General features: G+C 47.6%; 1 protein-coding gene across 3 annotated transcripts in view; it reads left to right on the top strand.

Annotated features, from left to right (window-relative positions):
• The window catches only part of LOC149468012 (solute carrier family 46 member 2-like), a 58,850-nt gene extending 35,123 nt beyond the window's left edge, over nucleotides 1-23,727 (top strand). For all 3 annotated transcript variants that reach the window (XM_089670922.1, XM_089670925.1, XM_089670924.1), the window contains one exon: nucleotides 23,421-23,727. In XM_089670922.1, the coding sequence (XP_089527048.1) occupies nucleotides 23,421-23,508 (88 nt within the window). In that variant the 3' untranslated portion in view covers nucleotides 23,509-23,727. The remainder of the gene's footprint in view (nucleotides 1-23,420) is intronic.
• Nucleotides 23,728-25,287: the final 1,560 nt, after the last annotated feature.

The following is a 25,287-nucleotide window of genomic DNA, read 5'->3' on the forward strand; positions in this document are numbered from 1 at the left end:
AAATTAGTTATATTGCAAGGGGAGACAGGCCAGGAATTGGTGCAAATAGTAACCATATTGATGGAGAAAGGATGATATGGCTAGTTGCTATTTGAGAAGCAAAGGAAGATACCCTAAACCATAATGGTTTCAATATTTCACAATCCCAAAACATATGTAGGAAAGATCCTTGCGCTGAGCAACCTCTAAATCAAATCTCTGAAGAATCCACATACGTGTTATGAATTCTAGAGGGAGTATAATCCCAATGAGTTATTACTTTCATAGCTGTTTCCCTTATAGATATGGAATGAGTACATTTACAGAGATTCAGTATAATGCTAGACCATTCTTCTAAAGAGTATTGAGCACCACATTCCTGTTGCCACTTTAGCGTGTATGGTAGTTTATCTGGATTAGGTGATGTTTGTATAACCTTATAGATAGTCAATATAATTCCTTTACTTCTAGGACAAGATTTACAGATCTTTTCAAAAATAGTTAAATCCTTTGAGACTGGGGAATAATTTGTGGCAAAAAAAATTGTCTGATTTGATAATATCTATGTAGTTCTCTATAAGGGATATTTTTAAGAGAATGAAGATTTGAAAATTAAACTAAATCTGAGCTAGCCTGTAATGACTATAATGTAGTCAATTTATTAATTTCCCACCATATCATTTTTTTTGGTGATGAGAATGCAGTACCCAATTTAGGATCTACCAAAAAGGAAGTCAGCGGGGAAATCTTACAAAAAATATATAAGTTAGTGAGCGCAATCCGACAAGCGACCAATGCACCAAAAGGAACCACAAAACCTTTCTAATAAACTCAAAAGTACAAGGAGTGCAGCGCTACATCAAATTAAATGGCCAAAAAAAAAATACAGTAAAATAATATCAATATAGTCAAATAATACTAATATTAAAATAAGTCCACTGTAATATAAATATATGGATTCCTCAGTCCACAGTGAAATATCAGACGTTGTAGGTGCAATCTGGTCTCCCGTTGTGATAATATGAATAGATTGCCTACTCACCAGAAAGCCAGTAATAAACGCATATCTGTATTACATGCATCCTAGGATCTTGAATAAAGACAGCCCGGAAATGAAATCCTCTGATGGACCCGCAGTGGTGAAAGAAAGGATACCGATCTGATCTCCAAGTATTTACTTCATCAAGTCTGCAGCAATACCTAAATCACTGGGGCTGAGAAATGGAGGCTCAGTGCCAGATATGGAGAATAAAGGTGCTCATAGTGTAGTATTTAAAACTATAAATTTATTACATTAAAATCTGAGCAGAAATACATACATGAATGACTGTATATAGTATGAAACTGCTATGAGCAGTAAAAGCACCCAAAAACACTGACCAGTATACATCTAATGTGGGCCGCCGGACCTCCTGATCCGGCGGCGTAGCGTCAAAGCGTGCAGGGGCTCCTCCTAGACGCGTTTCGTGTAAACACACATCTGCAGTAGGGGTGATGCAGATGTGTGTTTACACGAAACGCGTCTAGGAGGAGCCCCTGCACGCTTTGACGCTACGCCGCCGGATCAGGAGGTCCGGCGGCCCACATTAGATGTATACTGGTCAGTGTTTTTGGGTGCTTTTACTGCTCATAGCAGTTTCATACTATATACAGTCATTCATGTATGTATTTCTGCTCAGATTTTAATGTAATAAATTTATAGTTTTAAATACTACACTATGAGCACCTTTATTCTCCATATCTGGCACTGAGCCTCCATGTCTCAGCCCCAGTGATTTAGGTATTGCTGCAGACTTGATGAAGTAAATACTTGGAGATCAGATCGGTATCCTTTCTTTCACCACTGCGGGTCCATCAGAGGATTTCATTTCCGGGCTGTCTTTATTCAAGATCCTAGGATGCATGTGATACAGATATGCGTTTATTACTGGGTTTCTGGTGAGTAGGCAATCTATTCATATTATCACAACGGGAGACCAGATTGCACCTACAACGTCTGATATTTCACTGTGGACTGAGGAATCCATATATTTATATTACAGTGGACTTATTTTAATATTAGTATTATTTGACTATATTGATATTATTTTACTGTATTTTTTTTTTGGCCATTTAATTTGATGTAGCGCTGCACTCCTTGTACTTTTGGGGAAATCTTACAGATCAGATTTAAATTTGTTTTTATATGAGTTCCATAATTGTATGGATTGTGCAACCAGGGAGTTATATGGGGCAATCATTTGTATAAGTAATACTAGATGACTAAAGTAAACCGGGGAGATAGTATGGGTAAATTGAACCTGACTCAAATTTAATCCAAGGGATCTTAGAATGTAGGATATTCCACTGTGCCAATTGAGCAAATATGGCGGCAATGCAATATGACCATGAGTGTGGAACATGTAAACCACCCGAGGGTTGTGAGTTATAAAATACTGGCTTAGAAAATCTTGGACTTTTTCCTAGTCATATAAAGTTATCAATCTCCCTTTGGATGCCATCTAGAAATGTTTTAGAGATTTTTATTGGGAGGGCCCTAAATAAGTATAGTAGTTTGGGGAGTATACTCATTTTAATTGCTGTCACTCTGCCCAAAAATGATATAGGGAATGTTTTCCAAAGTTTAAGATTTGTAATTTTTGTATGAATAGTACTATAATTGTATAGGAACAGGTCATGGAAAGAGTGGGTCAAATCAATTCCTAAATAAGGAATTGAAACGTTAGACCATTGAAATGGGAAAGAAGTTTTAAGTCTTTCTCTTAAGGGAGAAGGTATATTAATTAGTAACACATTAGATTTAGAAAGATTGACTTTTAAACCTGAAAGGGATGACAATTTATTAAGAGTAGACAGAAGGTTTGGTAAAGAGAGTAATGGTTTAGTGATAAATGGTAGGGCACAGAGGAGGACTGACCATTTGAGCACTCGGGCACTGCCCGAGGGCCAGGGGTCAGTAGGGGGCCCTATGAAATGCCCGTTACCTTTTTATAGGCTTTTTGGGTGTGCTTTGAGTGTGAGCATGGACACAGGGGCCCCATGATCCCCTATTACCTAGGGGCCCCATGAGTTGTTAGTCTGTCCCTGGTAGGGCATGATCTGCATACAAAGAAACTTTAAATTCTTGGAAACCATTAGAGTATCTTGCAATGCCAGGGTGCTTATTGAGGGTTCCATCGCCACTGCAAAAATTAGTGGTGAAAGGGGACAGTCCTGACGAGTGCCTCTACCCACAGAAAATAATTCCTAGTTATAGCTTGGGATTTTAATTTTTGTTTTGGGCGAGTGTTATAATGCTTGGATGCCTTGATTAAATTTTCCATCTATTCCAAAGCGTTGGAGTAAAATGTTGAGATAAGGCCACGTCACGCTATCAAAAGCTTTGTGTATGTCTAAACTTAATAAAACCAACTCTTTAGATTGTAGATTTGCATATTGTATAACATTGGTAGCGAGCCTTATATTGTCGGTAATTAACCTGTTTGGAATAAATCCTGATTGATCTGGAGAAATTATGGATGGAATAATAGAGGCTTATCGGTCAGCTAGAATTCTACTAAATATTTTTAGTTCATTATTAATCACCGAAATCGGCCTGTAGTTTTGAGGGTAAAGATGATCCTTTTTAGGTTTAGGTAACAATGAAATGTTCGCCAATAACATTTCATCTGGGAAATTATGGCCTTGGAGAATAAAATTGAAAAGTGCTGACAATTTAGGGGCTAAATTGTGGCAAAATGCTTATAATAGACTGAAGTGTACCCATCTGGACCTGGGGCTGTAGAACGTTTTAAAGATTTAATAACTGAGTCTTTCTGCTTCTGTACAGAATGAATTTAACATATCTTTTTGGGAATTTGTGAATGAATGGAGGAGAATATTTTTAAAACAATCCAGTGTTGAATCTGGTATTACATCGATGGGGGGGCAAGCAGACCCTTATAAAACTTTTCAAAAATTTGTGAGACTTCTTTAGGTAACAAAGTGATATTGCCAGATGTAGATTTAAGTTTGTATATGTGCGGTGGGCTTATTGTTTGTTTCAGTTTATGAGCAAACATAGTTGATGATGAATTGCTGTAAAGTAGAAGTTTGGCTTTTGACCATTTTACATTTTTTTCTGTTTTTGCAGTTAAGAGGGTATCCAATGCTAGTCTCAGCTGATATGGCTGGAGAAATATCATTAGAAGGAGTTTGTGCTTGTGTGTTATATAGTATTTTGAGTTCCTTGGTGATATTAATTAAGTGGTCTCGTAAGACTACTTTATGAGCAGCCCATACAATAGGGATAGATGATTCGGGTGTAGAGTTTAAAGTAAAATACTCCTCAAGAGCCCAAATGATTTCAGTTTTTATAGGAAGGTCAGAAAGTAAGGAATCATTCAGAAACCATGAGTATGGAGTATCAGGCAGTCCAATATATGTAATGGCCAATAAGATAGTCTGACCAAGCACATGGATTTATATCAGCTGAAAGAGAATTAGCCAGAGTAACTGGGGTACAAAATATATAGTCAAGCTTGAGTTTGATGAAGGTGTGAAAAGAAGGAAATTTCTTTAGTACCAGTGTTGTAGGGCTCTCCAAGAGTCAATTGCTTATTATTGAGGTATTTTACAAGAGTTTTAGGGAATGCTTTTGAATGTGTGAGTTGTTTTGACTGTGGGAATAGGTGTGGACCTATAGCGGGAACCACCTGCACAGATGTGAACATAGCCTCATACAGTACATTACAACTATTATAAAAAAAAAGCTGGCCATTGTAAGAAGCCCTGTCAATGGTTTGTCTCAATCCTCTTACTATCATTCTTGCTGAACAGCCAGGTCTGTTAAAGGAAGTTGAAAATAACAGACTTACTGGTTAGATCACCAGGGAGAAAACAAATCTAGCAAAAAAACCCTAATGTGTATACCACTCCTAACAACTGGTACACTGCAATGTATTACATTTTTTTTGTGGGGGGAGGGGTTATTTCCTCAGTATCAGTACAGCAGTGTAAAAATGCAAAGTGGAAATATCCGGTGGCATAGTTATAAAGCAGTGATTTTGACTTTCACCAAGCATTCACTGCATGGAATCTTCTAGGTTTATAGGTTTTAAAGATATCAAACACTAACAAATGTTTGTTGTTTTAAGTAGATTTTTAGTAGTTATAATTAGAGATGAGCGAAGTATTCAAAAATTCGATTCGACTGATTCGGCGAATTCGTGGAAAAATTTCGATTCGAGTCGAATATATTCGCTGTGAATTTAACTTAAAAAAGGGTGTTTCTAGGCTTCAGAGAGACTTAATATTAGTGCTGAACACTGTACCTTTAATTTAAATGCCCTTGGAGTCTGCTGGGGAAGAGAAATAATACTGTCAGTCAGTATGACATGCAGATGAGTGCCGTCGATCTTAGAATCACCGCACACTTCACTCATTTGGGCAGTCACGGGGCCAAAACCAGAGTGTGGAGCCACAGTGTGGCGGTGGAGGCAGCAGCAATGGGAGGCCATACAGCACCCTATGACAAAAATGGAAACCACCAGCAGTGTGAGGAGACCTGAAAGTGGCACATGGCAGAGTGTGGCGATAGAGACGCAGCAATGGGAGGCCGTACAGGGACCCATGACACACTCTGGACCTGGCAGCAGCATGAGGAGGCGGTACAGGGGCCCATGGCAGATTACGGGCCTGGCAGCAGCATGAGGAGTCGGTACGGGGGCCCATGGCAGATTACGGGCCTGGCAGCAGCAATGGGAGGCGGTACAGGGACCCATGACACACTCTGGACCTGGCAGCAGCATGGGGAGGCGGTACAGGGGCCCATGACAGATTACGGGCCTGGCAGCAGCATGAGGAGTCGGTACGGGGGCCCATGACACACTCTGGACCTGGCAGCAGCATGAGGAGGCGGTACAGGGGCGCATGACAGATTACGAGCCTGGCAGCAGCAACTTGGACAGGAGGACGTTCAGCTTCTGCACCGTCTGGTGCGTGCTCGCAAACTGTTGTCTCTTGGAAACGGATTCCAAGAAAGACTGCTGATGGAATCCGTGAAGAGGAGTAGCAGGAGAAGGAGCATCTGAACGAGCGGAATATGCCAACAAGCGACAACAGGGGCCCATGACAGATTACGGGCCTGGCAGCAGCATGAGGAGTCGGTACGGGGGCCCATGGCAGATTAGGGGCCTGGCAGCAGCTATGGGAGGCCCGTAATCTGCCAGCACCCTATGACAAAAAATGGAATACACCAGCAGTGTGAGGAGACCTGAAAGTGGCACATGGCAGAGTGTGGCGATGGAGACAGCAGCAATGGGAGGCCGTACAGGGACCCATGAGAGACTCTGGACTTGGCAGCAGCATGAGGAGGCGGTATAGGGGCCCATGGCAGATTAGGGGCCTGGCAGCAGCTATGGGAGGCCCGTAATCTGCCAGCACCCTATGACAAAAAATGTAACACACCAGCAGTGTGAGGAGACCTGAAAGTGGCACATGTTTGGGGCATGATTCATTGCGGATTTAGTCAGTTGTGTCAGGAACTGGTGGTTTGAAATCCAGACTAATCCACGCCTGATTCATTTTCACAAACGTCAGTCTCTCCACACTTTGGGTGGACAGTCGTGTCCTCCGCGGAGTTGCAATACCTCCTGCCGCACTAAACACGCGCTCCGATGCCACGCTACTGGCCGGGCATGACAGCCTTTCAAGGGCAAATTCAGCTAGTTGGGGCCAAAGGTCAAGTTTCGTTGACCAGTAGTCAAGGGGATTGTCTACCTCGGTTGGCAGGGTGCTGTCCAAGTAGGCCTAAGCCTGTTGTTTGAGGTCCTGCTCCAGGTCCACCTGATGCTGCTGCTGCTGCTGCTGCTGCGGCTGGTTAGTAGTTTCCTCACTGCGCTGGTGAAGAAAGCTACTCATCATCGACTGCAGACTGAGGCAGCCGCTGCTGGTGGAGCTGCCACTGCTCCTACCACCCCACCCCTCCCCTGCTGCCATGGCAGCGGAACGCGAGCGCACAGGGCCCACAGTGTCTGAGGATGGACGTTGGCGCAGACAGGCAGAGACCAGCTGACTACATAGGTGGTTTTTATAGTACGTTATTTTGGCCTCCCTCTCAGCAGGTGTGAAAAAGGCCACCATTTTTGAACGGTAGCGAGGGTCCAACAAGGTGGACAGCCAAAAGTCATCCCTCTGTCTGATGGTTATTATTCGGCTGTCGCTACGCAAGCAACCGAGCATGCTATGGGCCATTTGTGCCAAGGAATGCGAGGGACTCCCTGCCTCCATCTCCACAGCATACTGCCACGGTGCGTCTGGGTCCTCTGTCTCCTCCTCCTCCTCCTCTACCAGATGCTCCTGCTCCTCCACTCCTGTCCGCTGAGTGGAAAAACCACCCATTTCACTCAATAATTCCTGAGCACCAATGTCCTCCTCTACCTCCTCCTCTTCTTCCTGTCCTGCCCCCACAGGGGTCATGTGGCGTTGAGATCTGTGCGCCACGTCTACCGCACCCTGACCAGCCATTGTTAACAGCATTTGTTCCAGGACGTGCAACAGAGGAATGACGTCGTTCATCCCATAGTCCTGCCGACTCACGAATAGCGTGGCCTCCTCAAAGGGCCTGAGCAAGCGCAGGTGTCACGCATGAGCTGCCAATGGCTGACATCTAAGTTACACAGGGAGTACCTTTATCCGCTTTTAACATCAGGAAATCTGTGATGGCCTTTCGCTGTTCGTAAAGGCGGTCTAACATATGTAGGGTTGAATTCCACCTTGTTGCAACGTCACAGCATGAGGAGTCGGTACGGGGGCCCATGGCAGATTACGTGCCTGGCAGCAGCAATGGGAGGCCCGTAATCTGCCAGCACCCTATGTCAAAAAATTCTACACACCAGCAGTGTGAGGAGACCTGAAAGTGGCACATGGCAGAGTGTGGCGATGGAGACAGCAGCAATGGGAGGCCGTACAGGGACCCATGAGAGACTCTGGACCTGGCAGCAGCATGAGGAGGCGGTATATAGGGGCCTATGGCAGATTAGGGGCCTGGCAGCAGCAATGGGAGGCCCGTAATCTGCCAGCACCCTATGTCAAAAAATTCTACACACCAGCAGTGTGTGAGGAGACCTGAAAGTGGCACATGGCAGAGTGTGGCGATGGAGACAGCAGCAATGGGAGGCCGTACAGGGACCCATGAGAGACCCTGGACTTGGCAGCAGCATGAGGAGGCGGTATAGGGGCCTATGGCAGATTAGGGGCCTGGCAGCAGCAATGGGAGGCCCGTAATCTGCCAGCACCCTATGTCAAAAAATTCTACACACCAGCAGTGTGTGAGGAGACCTGAAAGTGGCACATGGCAGAGTGTGGCGATGGAGACAGCAGCAATGGGAGGCCGTCCAGGGACCCATGAGAGACTCTGGACCTGGCAGCAGCATGAGGAGGTGGTATATAGGGGCCTATGGCAGATTAGGGGCCTGGCAGCAGCTATAGGAGGCCCATAATCTGCCAGCACCCTATGTCAAAAAATTCAACACACCGGGGGGCGCTCGTGAGCAGCAGCCAGGATGGCTGCCTATTAATTCACTGTCTCGGCCACCGGACAAATCGGCCGATTTCTGACCCTCAGGGGGGGTCCCTCCGCTTCCTACCTGTCCCCCTGTCCTTCTAGCACCCTGATGGGGAAAAAAACCCCGGCTGCCCGCACCTCCAGTGTCCGACGGACCGTTCGGGAGGTTGCGGCCTACCCGCCGGAGATCGCGGGTGAAGCCGCGGCCTCGATTTTGGGCCGGCCGCCGGAGGCTTCCAGGACCCCGGCCGCGGATTCGCGGTTTTCGCCCGGGACAACAGCTGAAGCCCTGGCTGCAAGTTTGGGTCCCCTGCCATCACTACCTGCAGGTGAGATGGATCCTGGCAGTGGGGAGGACCTGGATCCCGAGCCATCCCGGCAGTCGCACATTCCATCCCTGCGGGATGCCGAGCTCCTGCGCCGCTTTAAAACTATGTTGCAATCAGAATTGTCCTCCGCTACCTCCAAGCTGGCCGACCGTCTTTCGCGGGAAATTCGGGATTTGGGCAATCGGACGAATGATCTCGAAGATAGAATGGACGCTGCTGCCACGGTCATTGAAAATCACGAACAGGACCTGTGCGACCTTAAGAAGGAATTGGCGGACGCACTACTATGGCTTGAGGATTTCGAAAACCGTTCCCGCCGTGGCAATTTGCGGTTAAGGGGTATTCCGGAAACGGTCACGGATCTTACCTCCACTGCTACTGCTCTGTTTCAGGAGCTGACACCCGCTATTCCCATTGACCGGCTCGAATTTGACCGCATACATCGTTCTTTGGGCCCCAGACGACCGGATGGGCCCCCGAGGGACATTATCATCAAGTTTACTTATTACCGCACTAAGGAAACTATCCTCTTGGCGGCCAGAAATAACCCTGATCTTAGCTTCCAGGGGCACCGCTACCAGCTTTTCGCAGACCTCTCTCAGACCACTCTCCAGAAGCGACGCCAGTTGAAGCCCTTCACTTCGGTCCTGGTGAAACACAGAATTAAATATGCTTGGGGCTTTCCGTTCCGCCTCACCTTCACCTACCAGGGCCGCAGTCATTCTGTGGCTACGCCGGAGGAGGCCCATTCTCTCTTGGAATCTCTACATCTTCTCTCGCCGGAAGCTGCTGATCGGAGCCCGGCTCATTCATCTGGATCCTCGGCAAGGCCGCCCGCTCTGGGCCGCATCTGGGAGCGGTCGTCCACCAGGAGGGGGGCTCTCCCTCAGACCCCTTTGCGATCAAGTCCTTCCTGTTCTTCTCCAGGCTGAAGATGCGCCTTGGAACTCCCACATATTGTCTCACCGAGGGACTACCCTGACGAGATCGTGAGTTTGGCCCTTAGGGCCTCCCCGGTTTGTCAACATTCTAGGTTGAGACTGCTCCGGCTTGCCCTTTTGGGTTTCATCCCGGGTTGGGGGGGGTCTCTTCTTGGACTTAGGAATCGGGACTTTTTGCTGCCGCAGCCTGTTTTGGGTCCATGTGATGGTGCTTGGGTCTACGTTTGTGGCATTGGGTGATGGTTCCCTTGGGCTCCGGGGTGGGAGGTTGACCCGGTGGGCCTGGTTGGGTGGAGGGGGGTTGGCCCCTGTGGTTCTCCGGGTTTCTATGGGGAGGTTGTCGCGGAGGTTCCTGCTCCTGGGACTTTTAGTTTATTAAGATTTACTATATTCTATTATGTACATTGCCTTTTTGCCCCCTGAGGGCTTCTGTTTTGATGTTTCCATTTGCAGCCATTTGTCCGGTGGTAGAGTTACCCCTAACTGTATCCTTCATGTGTAGGATGCACGTCACCATTGGTGTGACACGATTGCACTGTTGTGTATACTTTTTGTGTCTTTTTCCTTTTTTCTTTCTTTGTTCTTCTCTTTTTCTCTGTTTTTTTTTGTTTTTGTTTTCTGCAGGGTTCCGGGACGCCATGGTCCGATCGCCATTGGGAGTGGAAATTGCTGGCTGCTTTGGGCTTTTTTCTGCTGAGCGTGTTGCGTTGATACCGCCATGGCCTCACCCCTTTTGAAAATATATTCACATAATGTTCAAGGCTTCAATTCGCCTCAGAAGCGGGCTAAAGTTTTTCATCATCTCAAGTCACAACAAATTGATGTGGTATGTCTACAGGAGACCAGGTTTTCTCAGTCCTCCGCTCCGCGTTATCTTTCACCTCACTATCCCATCTTTTACACGGCCTCGGCTCCTGAGAAGCGTCGGGGTGTTCTGATAGCTTTTAAACGCAATCTCCCCTTTGTCTGTGCTCGGAATATAGCGGACCCCACGGGCAGGTATTTGCTTCTGCAAGGCACCCTCTGGGACCAGGAGGTTACCTTTGTCTCTTACTACGCGCCTAACCGTTTTCAGCATAAATTCTTTTCACATCTTTGCACCATTATTTCTCGACACTCTAAGGGTCTTCTTCTTGTTATGGGGGATTCGAATGTTACCTTGGATTCCACACTGGATAGGCGCTACGCACAAGGAGCGACCCCCTCTCATGACTTGGTGCTGGAGGCACGTATGCGCTCTCTTTTGCGGACAGCGGGGTTAGCGGACGTCTGGAGGGAACTTCATCCAACTGAACGCGACTTTACGTTCTATTCTAACCCTCATGACAGTTTTTGTAGAATTGATCATATATTCATGCAGGTCCAGCAACTCCCCTCGGTCCGGCGGATAACTATTCCCTCCTCACCCTGGTCAGACCATGATCCTTTGGTACTCCTCCTTGCCCTTTCTGGGTCAGAACGACGCCCTTTTCATTGGCGCATCAATGACTCTTTACTGACCACTCAGGCTACCTGCCAAGAAATAGAATTCTTCTTACGGACATACTTTACGGAAAACTCGGGATCGGTCTCTTCAGCAGTGCCCCTATGGGAAGCGCATAAGGCCACGGTGCGGGGTCATGTTATACAGCTGGCTGCGGTCCGGAAGCGGGAGCGGGAACGTCGACTCTCGGAGCTTCATTCTCTCCTGGCCTCTGCGGATGCGCGTTGGAAGTCATCTCCATCCGTGGCCCATAAACGCGCTCGGGACGCTCTGGCGACAGAATTGGACCTCCTTGCCTCTTCGGAGGCGGAACGGGCCTTGCGTTGGACCAAACATAAATTCTATTCGTGTGCTAATAAGCCCGGTCCCATGCTAGCCAGGAAACTAAATTCTGTGGGGAAACCCTATAAACCGATTCGGCTTCGACTTTCCACGGGTGGCTGTACTTCTAATCCCCAGCAGATTGTTTCCCGATTCTCGGACTTCCTTTCGCGCCTCTATGCTGCCCCAGATCCCTTCCCTGTGGCCCAGGCAGAGGCATTCTTTCAGGACCTCCATCTTCCTGGATTAACCGAGGCAGCACAGGCGGCCCTCAACGCAGGTGTCACCGTACCGGAAGTGCTACAAGCAATCAAATCTTTACGGTCCACCGCGGCCCCAGGTCCAGACGGCTTCTCCGGTCTCTATTATAAAAAATTCTCAGCCCTTTTGGCACCCTTTTTAGCTGCCTACTTTAATGAGTTACGACAGGGCTCCTTGCCCTCTCCGGACGCACTTAGGGCACATATCTCTATGATTCCTAAGACGACCGATGATGTCCAGGAACCGCAAGCCTTCCGGCCCATCTCTCTTCTTAATGAAGACTTGAAAATATTGGGCAAGATCCTTAGTTTTCGCATCAATAAATATTTGTGTAGCCTGGTCCACAGGGACCAAGTAGGGTTCGTCCCCGGGAGGCAGGCGGGTGATAACGTCCGTAAGGTGGTCCATCTTATACATTTTCTGCAACAACGGAAAATCCCAGGATTCTTACTGTCCTTGGACATATATAAAGCTTTTGATTCTCTATCCTGGGAATATCTGCGGTTTGTGCTGTCTCGCTGGGGTTTTGGGGATTCTATTCTCTCATGGATTCAAGCCTTGTATTCCTTTCCTTCGGCTTCCGTTAAATACGCTGGATATTTCTCGGATCCCTTTCCTGTTGGGCGAGGGACGAGGCAGGGCTGCCCACTGTCCCCGGCACTCTTTGTCCTGGCGCTTGAGCCACTGGCTTTAGCGCTCCGGACCGACTGCAATGTATCGGGGGTTCCATACGCGGGACAGGAGTTTAAGCTGAGCCTCTTTGCGGACGATGCCCTCTTGACCCTTACTAATCCTCTGACGACGCTTCCTAATTTGCAACGGGTTCTTGAGCGCTTTTCCTTGATCTCGGGTCTACGTATTAATTTGGATAAAACCGTTGCTCTCAATATTACTTTGGCTTCAGATTTGGTTTCACGCCTACTATCCCATTTCCCTTACCGGTGGGCTTCCTCTTCTCTTGAATACTTGGGCATTCGCTTGACCCCCACCTATGACTCCCTTTTTGCTGCAAATTATTATCCTTTGCTTAGCTCCTTATCTTCTCTTATGCATTCCTGGCAATTTCCGCACCTGTCTTGGATAGGACGGGTTCACTCAGTGAAAATGACCATCTTGCCGAAATTGTTATATTATTTTCGCACCCTCCCAGTGCGGGTTCCCCCTCATTTTCTTCGGTTGCTTCAGGCGAAGTTTATGCGTTTTATCTGGGCCAATAAGCATCCCAGAGTTTCTAGAAATACGCTCTTTGCTCATAGACTCCAAGGTGGTCTTGGGGTACCCAATGTAACTAAGTATTATTAGGCGAGCCAAATTGCCCCGCTGTCTATGTTGCACGCTTCCTCCGACGTTCCTCTCTGGGTCCTGCTGGAACTACCTAATTGTGCCCCTATCGCACTATCGACACTTCTATGGCTTCCCCCTGCCCTGCGCCCTACGGTGCTGAGTCCGATGTTGCTCCATGGCCTACGAGTCTGGGACTCGGTACGTTACTCCAGTGGTCTGATGTCGCCTTTCTTGCCCTTGCTTCCAATCGTTAATAATCCTCTTTTCCCGCCGGGTCTAGATCACCCGAGGGCATTTTCTTGGTGGGTGGCTCATGGTTTCTCACAGGTGCAACACTTTTTGATTTTTCGGTCCTTTCCCACCTGGAATGTCCTCCGGGAGTCTCGGGATGTTCCCCCAGCGGAATTTTTTCGGTACCTTCAATTGCGGCACTGGCTGCTCTCGCTGAGGGCCACTTCTGCTTTCCCATATCAGAAATCTTCCTTTGAACGGCTTTGCCAACAGCGTCCGGGCGCCCCGGGCCTTATCTCCCTTCTTTACGCAGCTTTGAACAGATGCTCGTCGCACACTTCTCTTTCATATGTAGTTCAGTGGGAACGCGACCTGGGAGTGGCTGTGGATCCGGAGGACTGGCATAAAGCCTGGTCACTCATAGCTAAATGTTCGTTTAATACGACCACGCTGGAAGCAGCCTATAAGGTATTGTTTCGTTGGTATTGGGTGCCGGCTCGTTTGGTCCAGGCTAACCCTGCCTGTAGTGATCGATGTTTTCGGGGTTGTGGCCATCGTGGCGATGTACTGCATATCTGGTGGTCATGCCCGAGGTTGGTTCGTTTTTGGTCTCGTGTGTTTGGCCTCCTTTTCACTTTGTTTCATCTCTCCATACGCCGGGATGCTCGGTATGCTTTGCTTCATTGCCCCATACCGGGCCTCTTGGCTCGTCAGCAGCGGTTGGCTTCCTATTTGTTTTTATCGGCCACTAGGACAATTGCCCAGGCCTGGAAGAGTCCGTTTGTACTTTTTCAGGGGGTGCGGGATCGTATGACTACTATGATGCTCAATGAACAGATGTCGAGTATATGCAACGACTCTCAACATAAATTTTTGACAATATGGGAGCCGTGGTTGCAATATGCCTTTCCCACGCTCCCCCCTGCCAGTGTAGGGAGGTGAAGGAGTTTTGTATTGGCGCTCATGGACCCTTGCTCTTTGGTGTGTGTTTTTTTTTGTTTTGTTTTTTTTTTTTCTTTTTTTTTCTTTTTTCTCTTTCTTTCTTCTCTGCTTTTCTTCTTTCCTTTTCTGTTTGTTTTGATGTGACAGTGGACAGCTGTCTTTAGGTGCGATAATCTGAGTTTCACTGATGTTATTGTAACCTATGTGCCATTGATAGCCCCTGCGCGGGCATACGTTTTGCCTTATTGGAATTAGAGCGTTGTCTGCTCTATTATGCATTTTCTATCGGTGCAATTGATAGCCCCTGCGTGGGCGTGTTTTGTTGCCTCTGTTGCCTCTGTTTTATACTGTTTAAAATTAATAAAAACCATTGAAATACAAAAAATTCAACACACCAGCAGTGTGAGGAGACCTGAAAGTGGCACATGGCATGAGACACTGTGGACCTGGCAGCAGCATGAGGAGGCGGTATATAGGGGCCCATGGCAGATTAGGGGCCTGGCAGCAGCTATGGGAGGCCCGTAATCTGCCAGCACCCTATGTCAAAAAATTCTACACACCAGCAGTGTGTGAGGAGACCTGAAAGTGGCACATGGCAGAGTGTGGCGATGGAGACAGCAGCAATGGGAGGCCGTACAGGGACCCATGAGAGACTCTGGACCTGGCAGCAGCATGAGGAGGCGGTATATAGGGGCCTATGGCAGATTAGGGGCCTGGCAGCAGCTATGGGAGGCCCGTAATCTGCCAGCACCCTATGTCAAAAAATTCTACACACCAGCAGTGTGTGAGGAGACCTCAAAGTGGCACATGTTTGAGGCATGATTCATGGCGGATTTAGTCAGTTGTGTCAGGAACTGGTGGTTTGAAATCCAGACTAATCCACGCCTGATTCATTTTCACAAACGTGAGTCTCTCCACACTTTGGGTGGACAGTCGTGTCCTCCGGAGTTACAATACCTCCTGCCGCACTAAACACGCGCTCCGATGCCACGCTACTGGCCGGGCATGACAGCCTTTCAAGGGCAAATTCAGCTAGTTGGGGCCAAAGGTCAAGTTTCGTTGACCAGTAGTCAAGGGGATTGTCTACCTCGGTTGGCAGGGTGCTGTCCAAGTAGGCCCAAGCCTGTTGTTTGAGGTCCTGCTCCAGGTCCACCTGATGCTGCTGCTGCTGCTGCTGCGGCTGGTTAGTAGTTTCCTCACTGCGCTGGTGAAGAAAGCTACTCATCATCGACTGCAGACTGAGGCAGCCGCTGCTGGTGGAGCTGCCACTGCTCCTACCACCCCACCCCTCCCCTGCTGCCATGGCAGCGGAACGCGAGCGCACAGGGCCCACAGTGTCTGAGGATGGACGTTGGCGCACAAAGGCAGAGACCAACTGACTACATAGGTGGTTTTTATAGTACGTTATTTTGGCCTCCCTCTCAGCAGGTGTGAAAAAGGCCACCATTTTTGAACGGTAGCGAGGGTCCAACAAGGTGGACAGCCAAAAGTCATCCCTCTGTCTGATGGTTATTATTCGGCTGTCGCTACGCAAGCAACCGAGCATGCTATGGGCCATTTGTGCCAAGGAATGCGAGGGACTCCCTGCCTCCATCTCCACAGCATACTGCCACGGTGCGTCTGGGTCCTCTGTCTCCTCCTCCTCCTCCTCTACCAGATGCTCCTGCTCCTCCACTCCTGTCCGCTGAGTGGAAAAACCACCCATTTCACTCAATAATTCCTGAGCACAAATGTCCTCCTCTACCTCCTCCTCTTCTTCCTGTCCTGCCCCCACAGGGGTCATGTGGCGTTGAGATCTGTGCGCCACGTCTACCGCACCCTGACCAGCCATTGTTAACAGCATTTGTTCAAGGACGTGCAACAGAGGAATGACGTCGTTCATCCCATAGTCCTGCCGACTCACGAATAGCGTGGCCTCCTCAAAGGGCCTGAGCAAGCGGCAGGTGTCACGCATGAGCTGCCAATGGCTGACATCGAAGTTACACAGGGGAGTACCTTTATCCGCTTGTAACATCAGGAAATCGGTGATGGCCTTTCGCTGCTCGTAAAGGCGGTCTAACATGTGTAGGGTTGAATTCCACCTTGTTGCAACGTCGCAGATCAGGCGATGATGTGGAATTCCGTTCTGCCGCTGCAGCTCAAGGAGGGTGTGCTTTGCGGTGTAGGAATGGCTGAAATGCATGCAAAGTTTACGTGACATTTTAAGGATGTCTTGCAGTGGGATGGTGGATTTTAGGAACCGCTTGACAACCAGATTGAACACGTGAGCCATGCATGGCACATGGCACAACCTTCCTTGACGCAGAGCAGACACCATGTTCTTTCCGTTGTCGGTCAACATGGTTCCGATTTTCAGTTTGCGCGGAGACAGCCATCTGTCGATTTCTCTGTTCATTACACTCAGAAGTTCCTCCCCTGTGTGACTACGTTCGCCTGGACCTGGCAGCAGCATGAGGAGGCGGTATAGGGGCCCATGGCAGATTAGGGGCCTGGCAGCAGCTATAGGAGGCCCGTAATCTGCCAGCACCCTATGTCAAAAAATTCAACACACCAGCAGTGTGAGGAGACCTGAAAGTGGCACATGGCATGAGAGACTGTGGACCTGGCAGCAGCATGAGGAGGCGGTATAGGGGCCCATGGCAGATTAGGGGCCTGGCAGCAGCTATGGGAGGCCCGTAATCTGCCAGCACCCTATGTCAAAAAATTCAACACACCAGCAGTGTGTGAGGAGACCTGAAAGTGGCACATGGCAGAGTGTGGCGATGGAGACAGCAGCAATGGGAGGCCGTACAGGGACCCATGACAGACTCTGGACCTGGCAGCAGCATGAGGAGGCGGTATATAGGGGCCCATGGCAGATTAGGGGCCTGGCAGCAGCTATGGGAGGCCCGTAATCTGCCAGCACCCTATGTCAAAAAATTCAACACACCAGCAGTGTGAGGAGACCTGAAAGTGGCACATGGCATGAGAGACTGTGGACCTGGCAGCAGCATGAGGAGGCGGTATAGGGGCCCATGGCAGATTAGGGGCCTGGCAGCAGCTATGGGAGGCCCGTAATCTGCCAGCACCCTATGTCAAAAAATTCAACACACCAGCAGTGTGTGAGGAGACCTGAAAGTGGCACATGGCAGAGTGTGGCGATGGAGACAGCAGCAATGGGAGGCCGTACAGGGACCCATGACAGACTCTGGACCTGGCAGCAGCATGAGGAGGCGGTATATAGGGGCCCATGGCAGATTAGGGGCCTGGCAGCAGCTATGGGAGGCCCGTAATCTGCCAGCACCCTATGTCAAAAAATTCAACACACCAGCAGTGTGAGGAGACCTGAAAGTGGCACATGGCATGAGAGACTGTGGACCTGGCAGCAGCATGAGGAGGCGGTATAGGGGCCCATGGCAGATTAGGGGCCTGGCAGCAGCTATGGGAGGCCCGTAATCTGCCAGCACCCTATGTCAAAAAATTCAACACACCAGCAGTGTGTGAGGAGACCTGAAAGTGGCACATGGCAGAGTGTGGCGATGGAGACAACCCACCGACTGTTTTGCTCGCTGCCAAGCTGCCACCCTCTTCTCCTGATGATGCGGAAGCAATAGCCTGATGACGACGAGGCTGCCAAGTGCGATCAGCCTCATCATCATCAATTAGGGTCTCCGCCTCACTACTAGCCCCCTCGGCTGCGTGTGGGTCAGGAGACAGACCTGTCTCTACACCGGCTACCGAGCCACTCTCCTCGCCACTACTTCTTCGCCTGGCTGCTGAAGAGGCGGATGTCTCCCCCCGTTCCTGACCGCCCTCTGTTAGCTCTTCCTCACTGTAGTGGATGACACCGGGAGCACTAGCCTCTGGCTGCGAATAGTGCTGCCTCGACCCCTTCCTGTGCTGCCACGTCTGCTCGCTCCTAAAACATTGCCTCCTCTGCCACTCCTCTGCATGTTGTCTGACATACTCTTTAATTAAACGATTCTGTGTCCCTGAGTAACAATTCTGTGGCCCTAAGTAACGGTTCTGTGGCCCTCAGTAACAGTTCTGTGTCCCTGAGTAACAATTCTGTGTCTGTGCGAGTAACAATTCTGTGGCCCTAAGTAACAGTTCTGTGGCCCTCAGTAACAATTATGTGTCCCTAAGTAACGGTTCTGTGGCCCTCAGTAACAATTCTGTGTCCCTGTGTAACAATTCTGTGTCTGTGCGAGTAACAATTCTGTGGCCCTAAGTAACAGTTCTGTGGCCCTCAGTAACAGTTCTGTGTCCCTGAGTAACAATTCTGTGTCTGTGCGAGTAACAATTCTGTGGCCCTAAGTAACAGTTCTGTGGTCCTCAGTAACAGTTCTGTGTCCCTGAGTAACAATTCTGTGTCTGTGCGAGTAACAATTCTGTGGCCCTAAGTAACAGTTCTGTGGCCCTCAGTAACAATTCTGTGTCCCTGAGTAACAATTCTGTGGCCCTAAGTAACGGTTCTGTGGCCCCTCGGCTGCGTGTGGGTCAGGAGACAGACCTGTCTCTACACCGGCTACCGAGCCACTCTCCTCGCCACTACTTCTTCGCCTGGCTGCTGAAGAGGCGGATGTCTCCCCCCGTTCCTGACCGCCCTCTGTTAGCTCTTCCTCACTGTAGTGGATGACACCGGGAGCACTAGCCTCTGGCTGCGAATAGTGCTGCCTCGACCCCTTCCTGTGCTGCCACGTCTGCTCGCTCCTAAAACATTGCCTCCTCTGCCACTCCTCTGCATGTTGTCTGACATACTCTTTAATTAAACGATTCTGTGTCCCTGAGTAACAATTCTGTGGCCCTAAGTAACGGTTCTGTGGCCCTCAGTAACAGTTCTGTGTCCCTGAGTAACAATTCTGTGTCTGTGCGAGTAACAATTCTGTGGCCCTAAGTAACAGTTCTGTGGCCCTCAGTAACAATTATGTGTCCCTAAGTAACGGTTCTGTGGCCCTCAGTAACAATTCTGTGTCCCTGTGTAACAATTCTGTGTCTGTGCGAGTAACAATTCTGTGGCCCTAAGTAACAGTTCTGTGGCCCTCAGTAACAGTTCTGTGTCCCTGAGTAACAATTCTGTGTCTGTGCGAGTAACAATTCTGTGGCCCTAAGTAACAGTTCTGTGGTCCTCAGTAACAGTTCTGTGTCCCTGAGTAACAATTCTGTGTCTGTGCGAGTAACAATTCTGTGGCCCTAAGTAACAGTTCTGTGGCCCTCAGTAACAATTCTGTGTCCCTGAGTAACAATTCTGTGGCCCTAAGTAACGGTTCTGTGGCCCTCAGTAACAATTCTGTGTCCCTGTGTAACAATTCTGTGTCTGTGCGAGTAACAATTCTGTGGCCCTAAGTAACAGTTCTGTGGCCCTCAGTAACAGTTCTGTGTCCCTGAGTAACAATTCTGTGTCTGTGCGAGTAACAATTCTGTGGCCCTAACAGTTCTGTGGCCCTCAGTAACAATTCTGTGTCCCTGATTAACGTTTCTGTGGCCCCAAGTAACAGTTCTGTGGCCCTCAGTAACAATTCTGTGTCTGTGCGAGTAACAATTCTGTGTCTGTGCGAGTAACAATTCTGTGGCCCTAAGTAACAGTTCTGTGGCCCTCAGTAACAATTCTGTGTCCCTGATTAACGTTTCTGTGGCCCCAAGTAACAGTTCTGTGGCCCTCAGTAACAATTCTGTGTCTGTGCGAGTAAGAATTCTGTGTCTGTGTGAGTAACAATTCTGTGGCCCTAAGTAACAGTTCTGTGGCCCTCAGTAACAATTCTGTGTCCCTGATTAACGTTTCTGTGGCCCCAAGTAACAGTTCTGTGGCCCTCAGTAACAATTCTGTGTCTGTGCGAGTAACAATTCTGTGGCCCTAAGTAACAGTTCTGTGGCCCTCAGTAACAATTCTGTGTCCCTGATTAACGTTTCTGTGGCCCCAAGTAACAGTTCTGTGGCCCTCAGTAACAATTCTGTGTCTGTGCGAGTAACAATTCTGTGTCTGTGCGAGTAAGAATTCTGTGTCTGTGCGAGCAACAATTCTGTGGCCCTAAGTAACAGTTCTGTGGCCCTCAGTAACAGTTCTGTGTCCCTGAGTAACAATTCTGTGTCTGTGCGAGTAACAATTCTGTGTCTGTGCGAGTAACAATTCTGTGGCCCTAAGTAACGGTTCTGTGGCCCTCAGTAACAGTTCTGTGTCCCTGTGTAACAATTCTGTGTCTGTGCGAGTAACAATTCTGTGGCCCTAAGTAACAGTTCTGTGGCCCTCAGCAACAATTCTGTGTCTGTGCGAGTAACAATTCTGTGTCTGTGCGAGTAACAATTCTGTGGCCCTAAGTAACAGTTCTGTGGCCCTCAGTAACAATTCTGTGTCCCTGATTAACGTTTCTGTGGCCCCAAGTAACAGTTCTGTGGCCCTCAGTAACAATTCTGTGTCTGTGCGAGTAACAATTCTGTGTCTGTGCGAGCAACAATTCTGTGGCCCTAAGTAACAGTTCTGTGGCCCTCAGTAACAGTTCTGTGTCCCTGAGTAACAATTCTGTGTCTGTGCGAGTAACAATTCTGTGTCTGTGCGAGTAACAATTCTGTGGCCCTAAGTAACGGTTCTGTGGCCCTCAGTAACAGTTCTGTGTCCCTGTGTAACAATTCTGTGTCTGTGCGAGTAACAATTCTGTGGCCCTAAGTAACAGTTCTGTGGCCCTCAGTAACAATTCTGTGTCCCTGATTAACGTTTCTGTGGCCCCAAGTAACAGTTCTGTGGCCCTCAGTAACAATTCTGTGTCTGTGCGAGTAACAATTCTGTGTCTGTGCGAGTAACAATTCTGTGGCCCTAAGTAACGGTTCTGTGGCCCTCAGTAACAGTTCTCTGTCCCTGTGTAACAATTCTGTGTCTGTGCGAGTAACAATTCTGTGGCCCTAAGTAACAGTTCTGTGGCCCTCAGTAACAATTCTGTGTCTATGCGAGTAACAATTCTGTGTCTGTGCGAGTAACAATTCTGTGGCCCTAAGTAACAGTTCTGTGGCCCTCAGTAACAATTCTGTGTCTATGCGAGTAACAATTCTGTGTCTGTGCGAGTAACAATTCTGTGGCCCTAAGTAACAGTTCTGTGGCCCTCAGTAACAATTCTGTGTCTGTCCCTGAGTAACAATTCTGTGGCCCTAACTAAAGTTTCTGTGGCCCTAAGTAACAATTCTCTGGCACTCAGTAACAATTCTGTCTGTCCCTGAGTAACAATTCTGTGGCCCTAATAACGTTTCTGTGGCCCTAAGTAACAATTATCTGGCACTCAGTAACAATTCTGTCTGTCCCTGAGTAAAAATTCTGTGGCCCTAAGTAAAGTTTCTGTGGCCGTGAGTAACAATTCTCTGGCACTCCGTAACAATTCTGTCTGTCCCTGAGTAACAATTCTCTGGCACTCAGTAACAATTCTGTCTGTCCCTGAGTAAAAATTCTGTGGCCCTAAGTAAAGTTTCTGTGGCCCTGAGTAACAATTTTCTGGCACTCCGTAACAATTCTGTCTGTCCCTGAGTAACAATTCTCTGGCACTCAGTAACAATTCTGTCTGTCCCTGAGTAAAAATTCTGTGGCCCTAATTAAAGTTTCTGTGGCCCTAAGTAACAATTCTCTGGCACTCAGTAACAATTCTGTCTGTCCCTGAGTAACAATTCTGTGGCCCTAATAACGTTTCTGTGGCCCTAAGTAACAATTCTCTGGCACTCAGTAACAATTCTGTCTGTCCCTGAGTAACAATTCTGTGGCCCTAATAACGTTTCTGTGGCCCTAAGTAACAATTCTCTGGCACTCAGTAACAATTCTGTCTGTCCCTGAGTATGAATTCTGTGGCCCTAACTAGCGTTTCTTTGTCCCTAAGTAACGATTCTGTGGCCCTAATTAACAATCCTGTGTCCCTGAGTAATAGTTCTCTGTCCCTAAGTATCGTTTCTCTGTCCCCAAGTATCGTTTCTGTGGCCCTAACTCTGTCCCTGTCCCTAATACAGAGCGGTCTGCCTCTGTTCAATGACTGCAGGCAAATGAAGAATTCCAAAATGGCCGCTATTTATAGCTCGACCATTACACAGTGCTAGCTGGCTGGCTGCTGATTGGCTGATGCGATCACATGTCGTTGAGGAATGCATTATGGGTCAGCGCGCCTTGTCTGCGCGCCTTCCCAGACATCCCCGCTCCGTCGCCGCACATGTCAGCCGCCATTTTCGGAAAAATTTCGATTCGCGCGTCCGAATTAGGCTATTTTTCGGATTCGGCGCGAATCGAAATTTTTCTGATATTCGACTCGAATTCCACTTCGGCTACTTCGATTCGCTCATCTCTAGTTATAATCTATGCATTGTTTGTTTGCACTACCTTGTAATGATTGGCTCACATGTTGTGGTTGCAGTTTGTAGAGTCATGGCTGATCAACCTTTATGTCCATGTTATCATTCACCTAGCTTGTCCCTATTAGCTAAAGGGACAGGCAACTTGTTTTTCTAAGTCATCACAATCCATGTCTCACAATTACCTCTGTGTTGCATCACAAATGTGGAAGCACTAGTGTTATAAAAGACTCCATGGTGAGCTCTCTGTTGTTTGCTCTGTCTGCATGTCTGTTTCAGATCTAATTAATTAGCTCTCACTTAAAGAAAACTAAACTGAGAGACCCAGGATTTTTGTGGAATATGTAGATTTCTTCACAGAAAGTGTCAGTTCTTAGACTACAGACAGAGATCATGCAATAACTTGTGTAGTGCCATGCCTCATGTATGAACACAAGCTGAAACTTCTAATACAGTAAGATTTACTCTACTTTAGGCTGTGCATACAAGGCAACATGACACCATGAAACTACATGATCAATGCACAATTTATGCAGGTAGAAAGCAAAAGGTGCAGGTAGGAAGGTTTATAAGGTTTTTAAATTACAGTTATTGATTCACAACCAGTGAATGTTTGGTGAAAGTCACATTCACCGCTTAATAAAAATTAATTGTTTTACCAACCAGGGGTATAGAAATCTGAATATCCTGTTGAACAAGAGCCCAATCCCTACTTTTTGGATCTTGAACAAAATATACTACATTTTGACTTTGAAGGGAATTGTCAATGTATTTGCTAGTTATATATTTAATAGCATTGTTCTTCTTTTCAGAATTGCAGCCTGCAATAGGTGTTCAAACATTGATCAAGGGAATATCAGAATCATAGGGAAGTCAAGTGAAGTTCCTGAAGAAAGCTGAGCTCTGGTCTTCCTCTTATCAGGACCCAATAGTCTGAATACATATCACTATGCTGCCATCACTATGAGTGAAAAGGGAATTTCTCATACCCAAAACCTGGGTAAAATTCCACTGTGTCTTAGACATATTAAATCTACCAAGCACTTTGTTAGACTTTGTTGTAATTAGGGCTGGATGTAATGTGAAAAATATAAAAAATAAATGATTATTCCTCAGAAAGATTGATTTATGAGCTTCAGTGATATGGGTGTTACTAAGCAATTTTTAAAGTGGATTTCTATATTTTTTTTATTTTGATTTTTTTGCAGTTACATTGATCCAACTTGGACCAATGTATGTATACATATGCCATACCTGGCCATTCCCCATGGAAGTGGAGAATCACTGTAGTAGCCAACATTACTGCAGTGATCCTCGCCGTCTTCTGGATTTTATTGCCCACTCGGCAATTGTGCCATTCAAAGAATGCCTTGCATTTCTCTTAATGAATGTGAAGCATTTTCTGATTGGACAAGGTGTTGAGCCGGGGCATTGACATTGCAATCTCCACCTCATCCAGCCAGCTGTATGCATATAAATATCTGTGTTAATGCACCCTATTGGCCACAACTGCTGTTCAGGCCCAACATATCAATATCAATAATGTGTAGCTAAAACCGCTGAATAAGACATTTATGCTGCTGTGGCACAGAAGGAAAATTACCTTGGCTGGTTTGGAATAACTGAAGGCCCAGGTCATGGGATCATAGGCTGCACAATGTAATATCACTTCAACCACCAAATAAATAAATAACATGCAATGTATGGTGTTCAAATGGCTATAGCACCTTTATTGGTTTATTGGTTTATTAATACACACAATTAATAAATATTTTTATTAAAAACAATTCATAAAACATTCATAAGAGAAAACACCTGCTCAGCATAGGACTTGAGCAATATATAATAAAATTTAACCAAGTCCCCCCTTGATCCAAGAGTGACAAACCACATATGTTGCCTGCAACAGGGTGGGAGGGAGGGGAAAGAGGGGAGCTCGCTGTTTCGCTTCTAGCCAACTGAGCCGGAGATACTGACCTTATATAGCCCTGATCACATGGTGTAGAATCTTCTAGAAGTCACGTGTTTCCTGGCCATCTTCAGCATGACAAGGTACACCACGTGACAGGAGTCCATAATCAATTAAAGGGACCAGTGCAGTAAAATTGTCAGCACATAGAAAACCATTTTTAACAGTCTGTGGCATCCAGGCTGTTCTAGAGGCTCCTAGGGCTTCCCTGTCGCCGTGGAACGCAGCCGAAGGCAGAAGTGACATCAACAACCGGAACTGATGACCAGAGATGGTGACGCATTGCGGAGCATGTGCTCCTTCTTCAGGCCTTCAGATTTTCTTGGCCTGCAGAAGGAGAGCATGCTCTGCAATGCGTTGCCATCTTTGGTCATCAGTTCCAGTCGTTGACATCACTTTTGGGAGCCTCCGGTTCACAGCTACCACCATCGCAGTCCAGGACCTTTACTGATGACCATCCTTATTATCCATGCCTTATGACTACCTTACCTTTTGTGAGTGAATTGCTTTTATTACATTAAATTGGTTGTTTTACTGCTACACCGAGATGGCGTTTGTCTTTCTCTTCCTCTTGCATCCTTGACAGAGTCTTCTCCTGCTCTTACAACAAGCTGCCTTACAGTGGACACTAAAGTTTGTATCACACCATGGACTCTCTCACCTATTAGCAATATTATTGGTGACACCCAGTAGCACTGAATTGTATCTGT

Source organism: Staurois parvus, unplaced genomic scaffold (assembly GCF_062004578.1).
Source record: "Staurois parvus isolate SC_StPar_1 unplaced genomic scaffold, SC_StPar_1.0 ptg000096l, whole genome shotgun sequence".
Lineage (NCBI taxonomy): Eukaryota > Metazoa > Chordata > Amphibia > Anura > Ranidae > Staurois > Staurois parvus.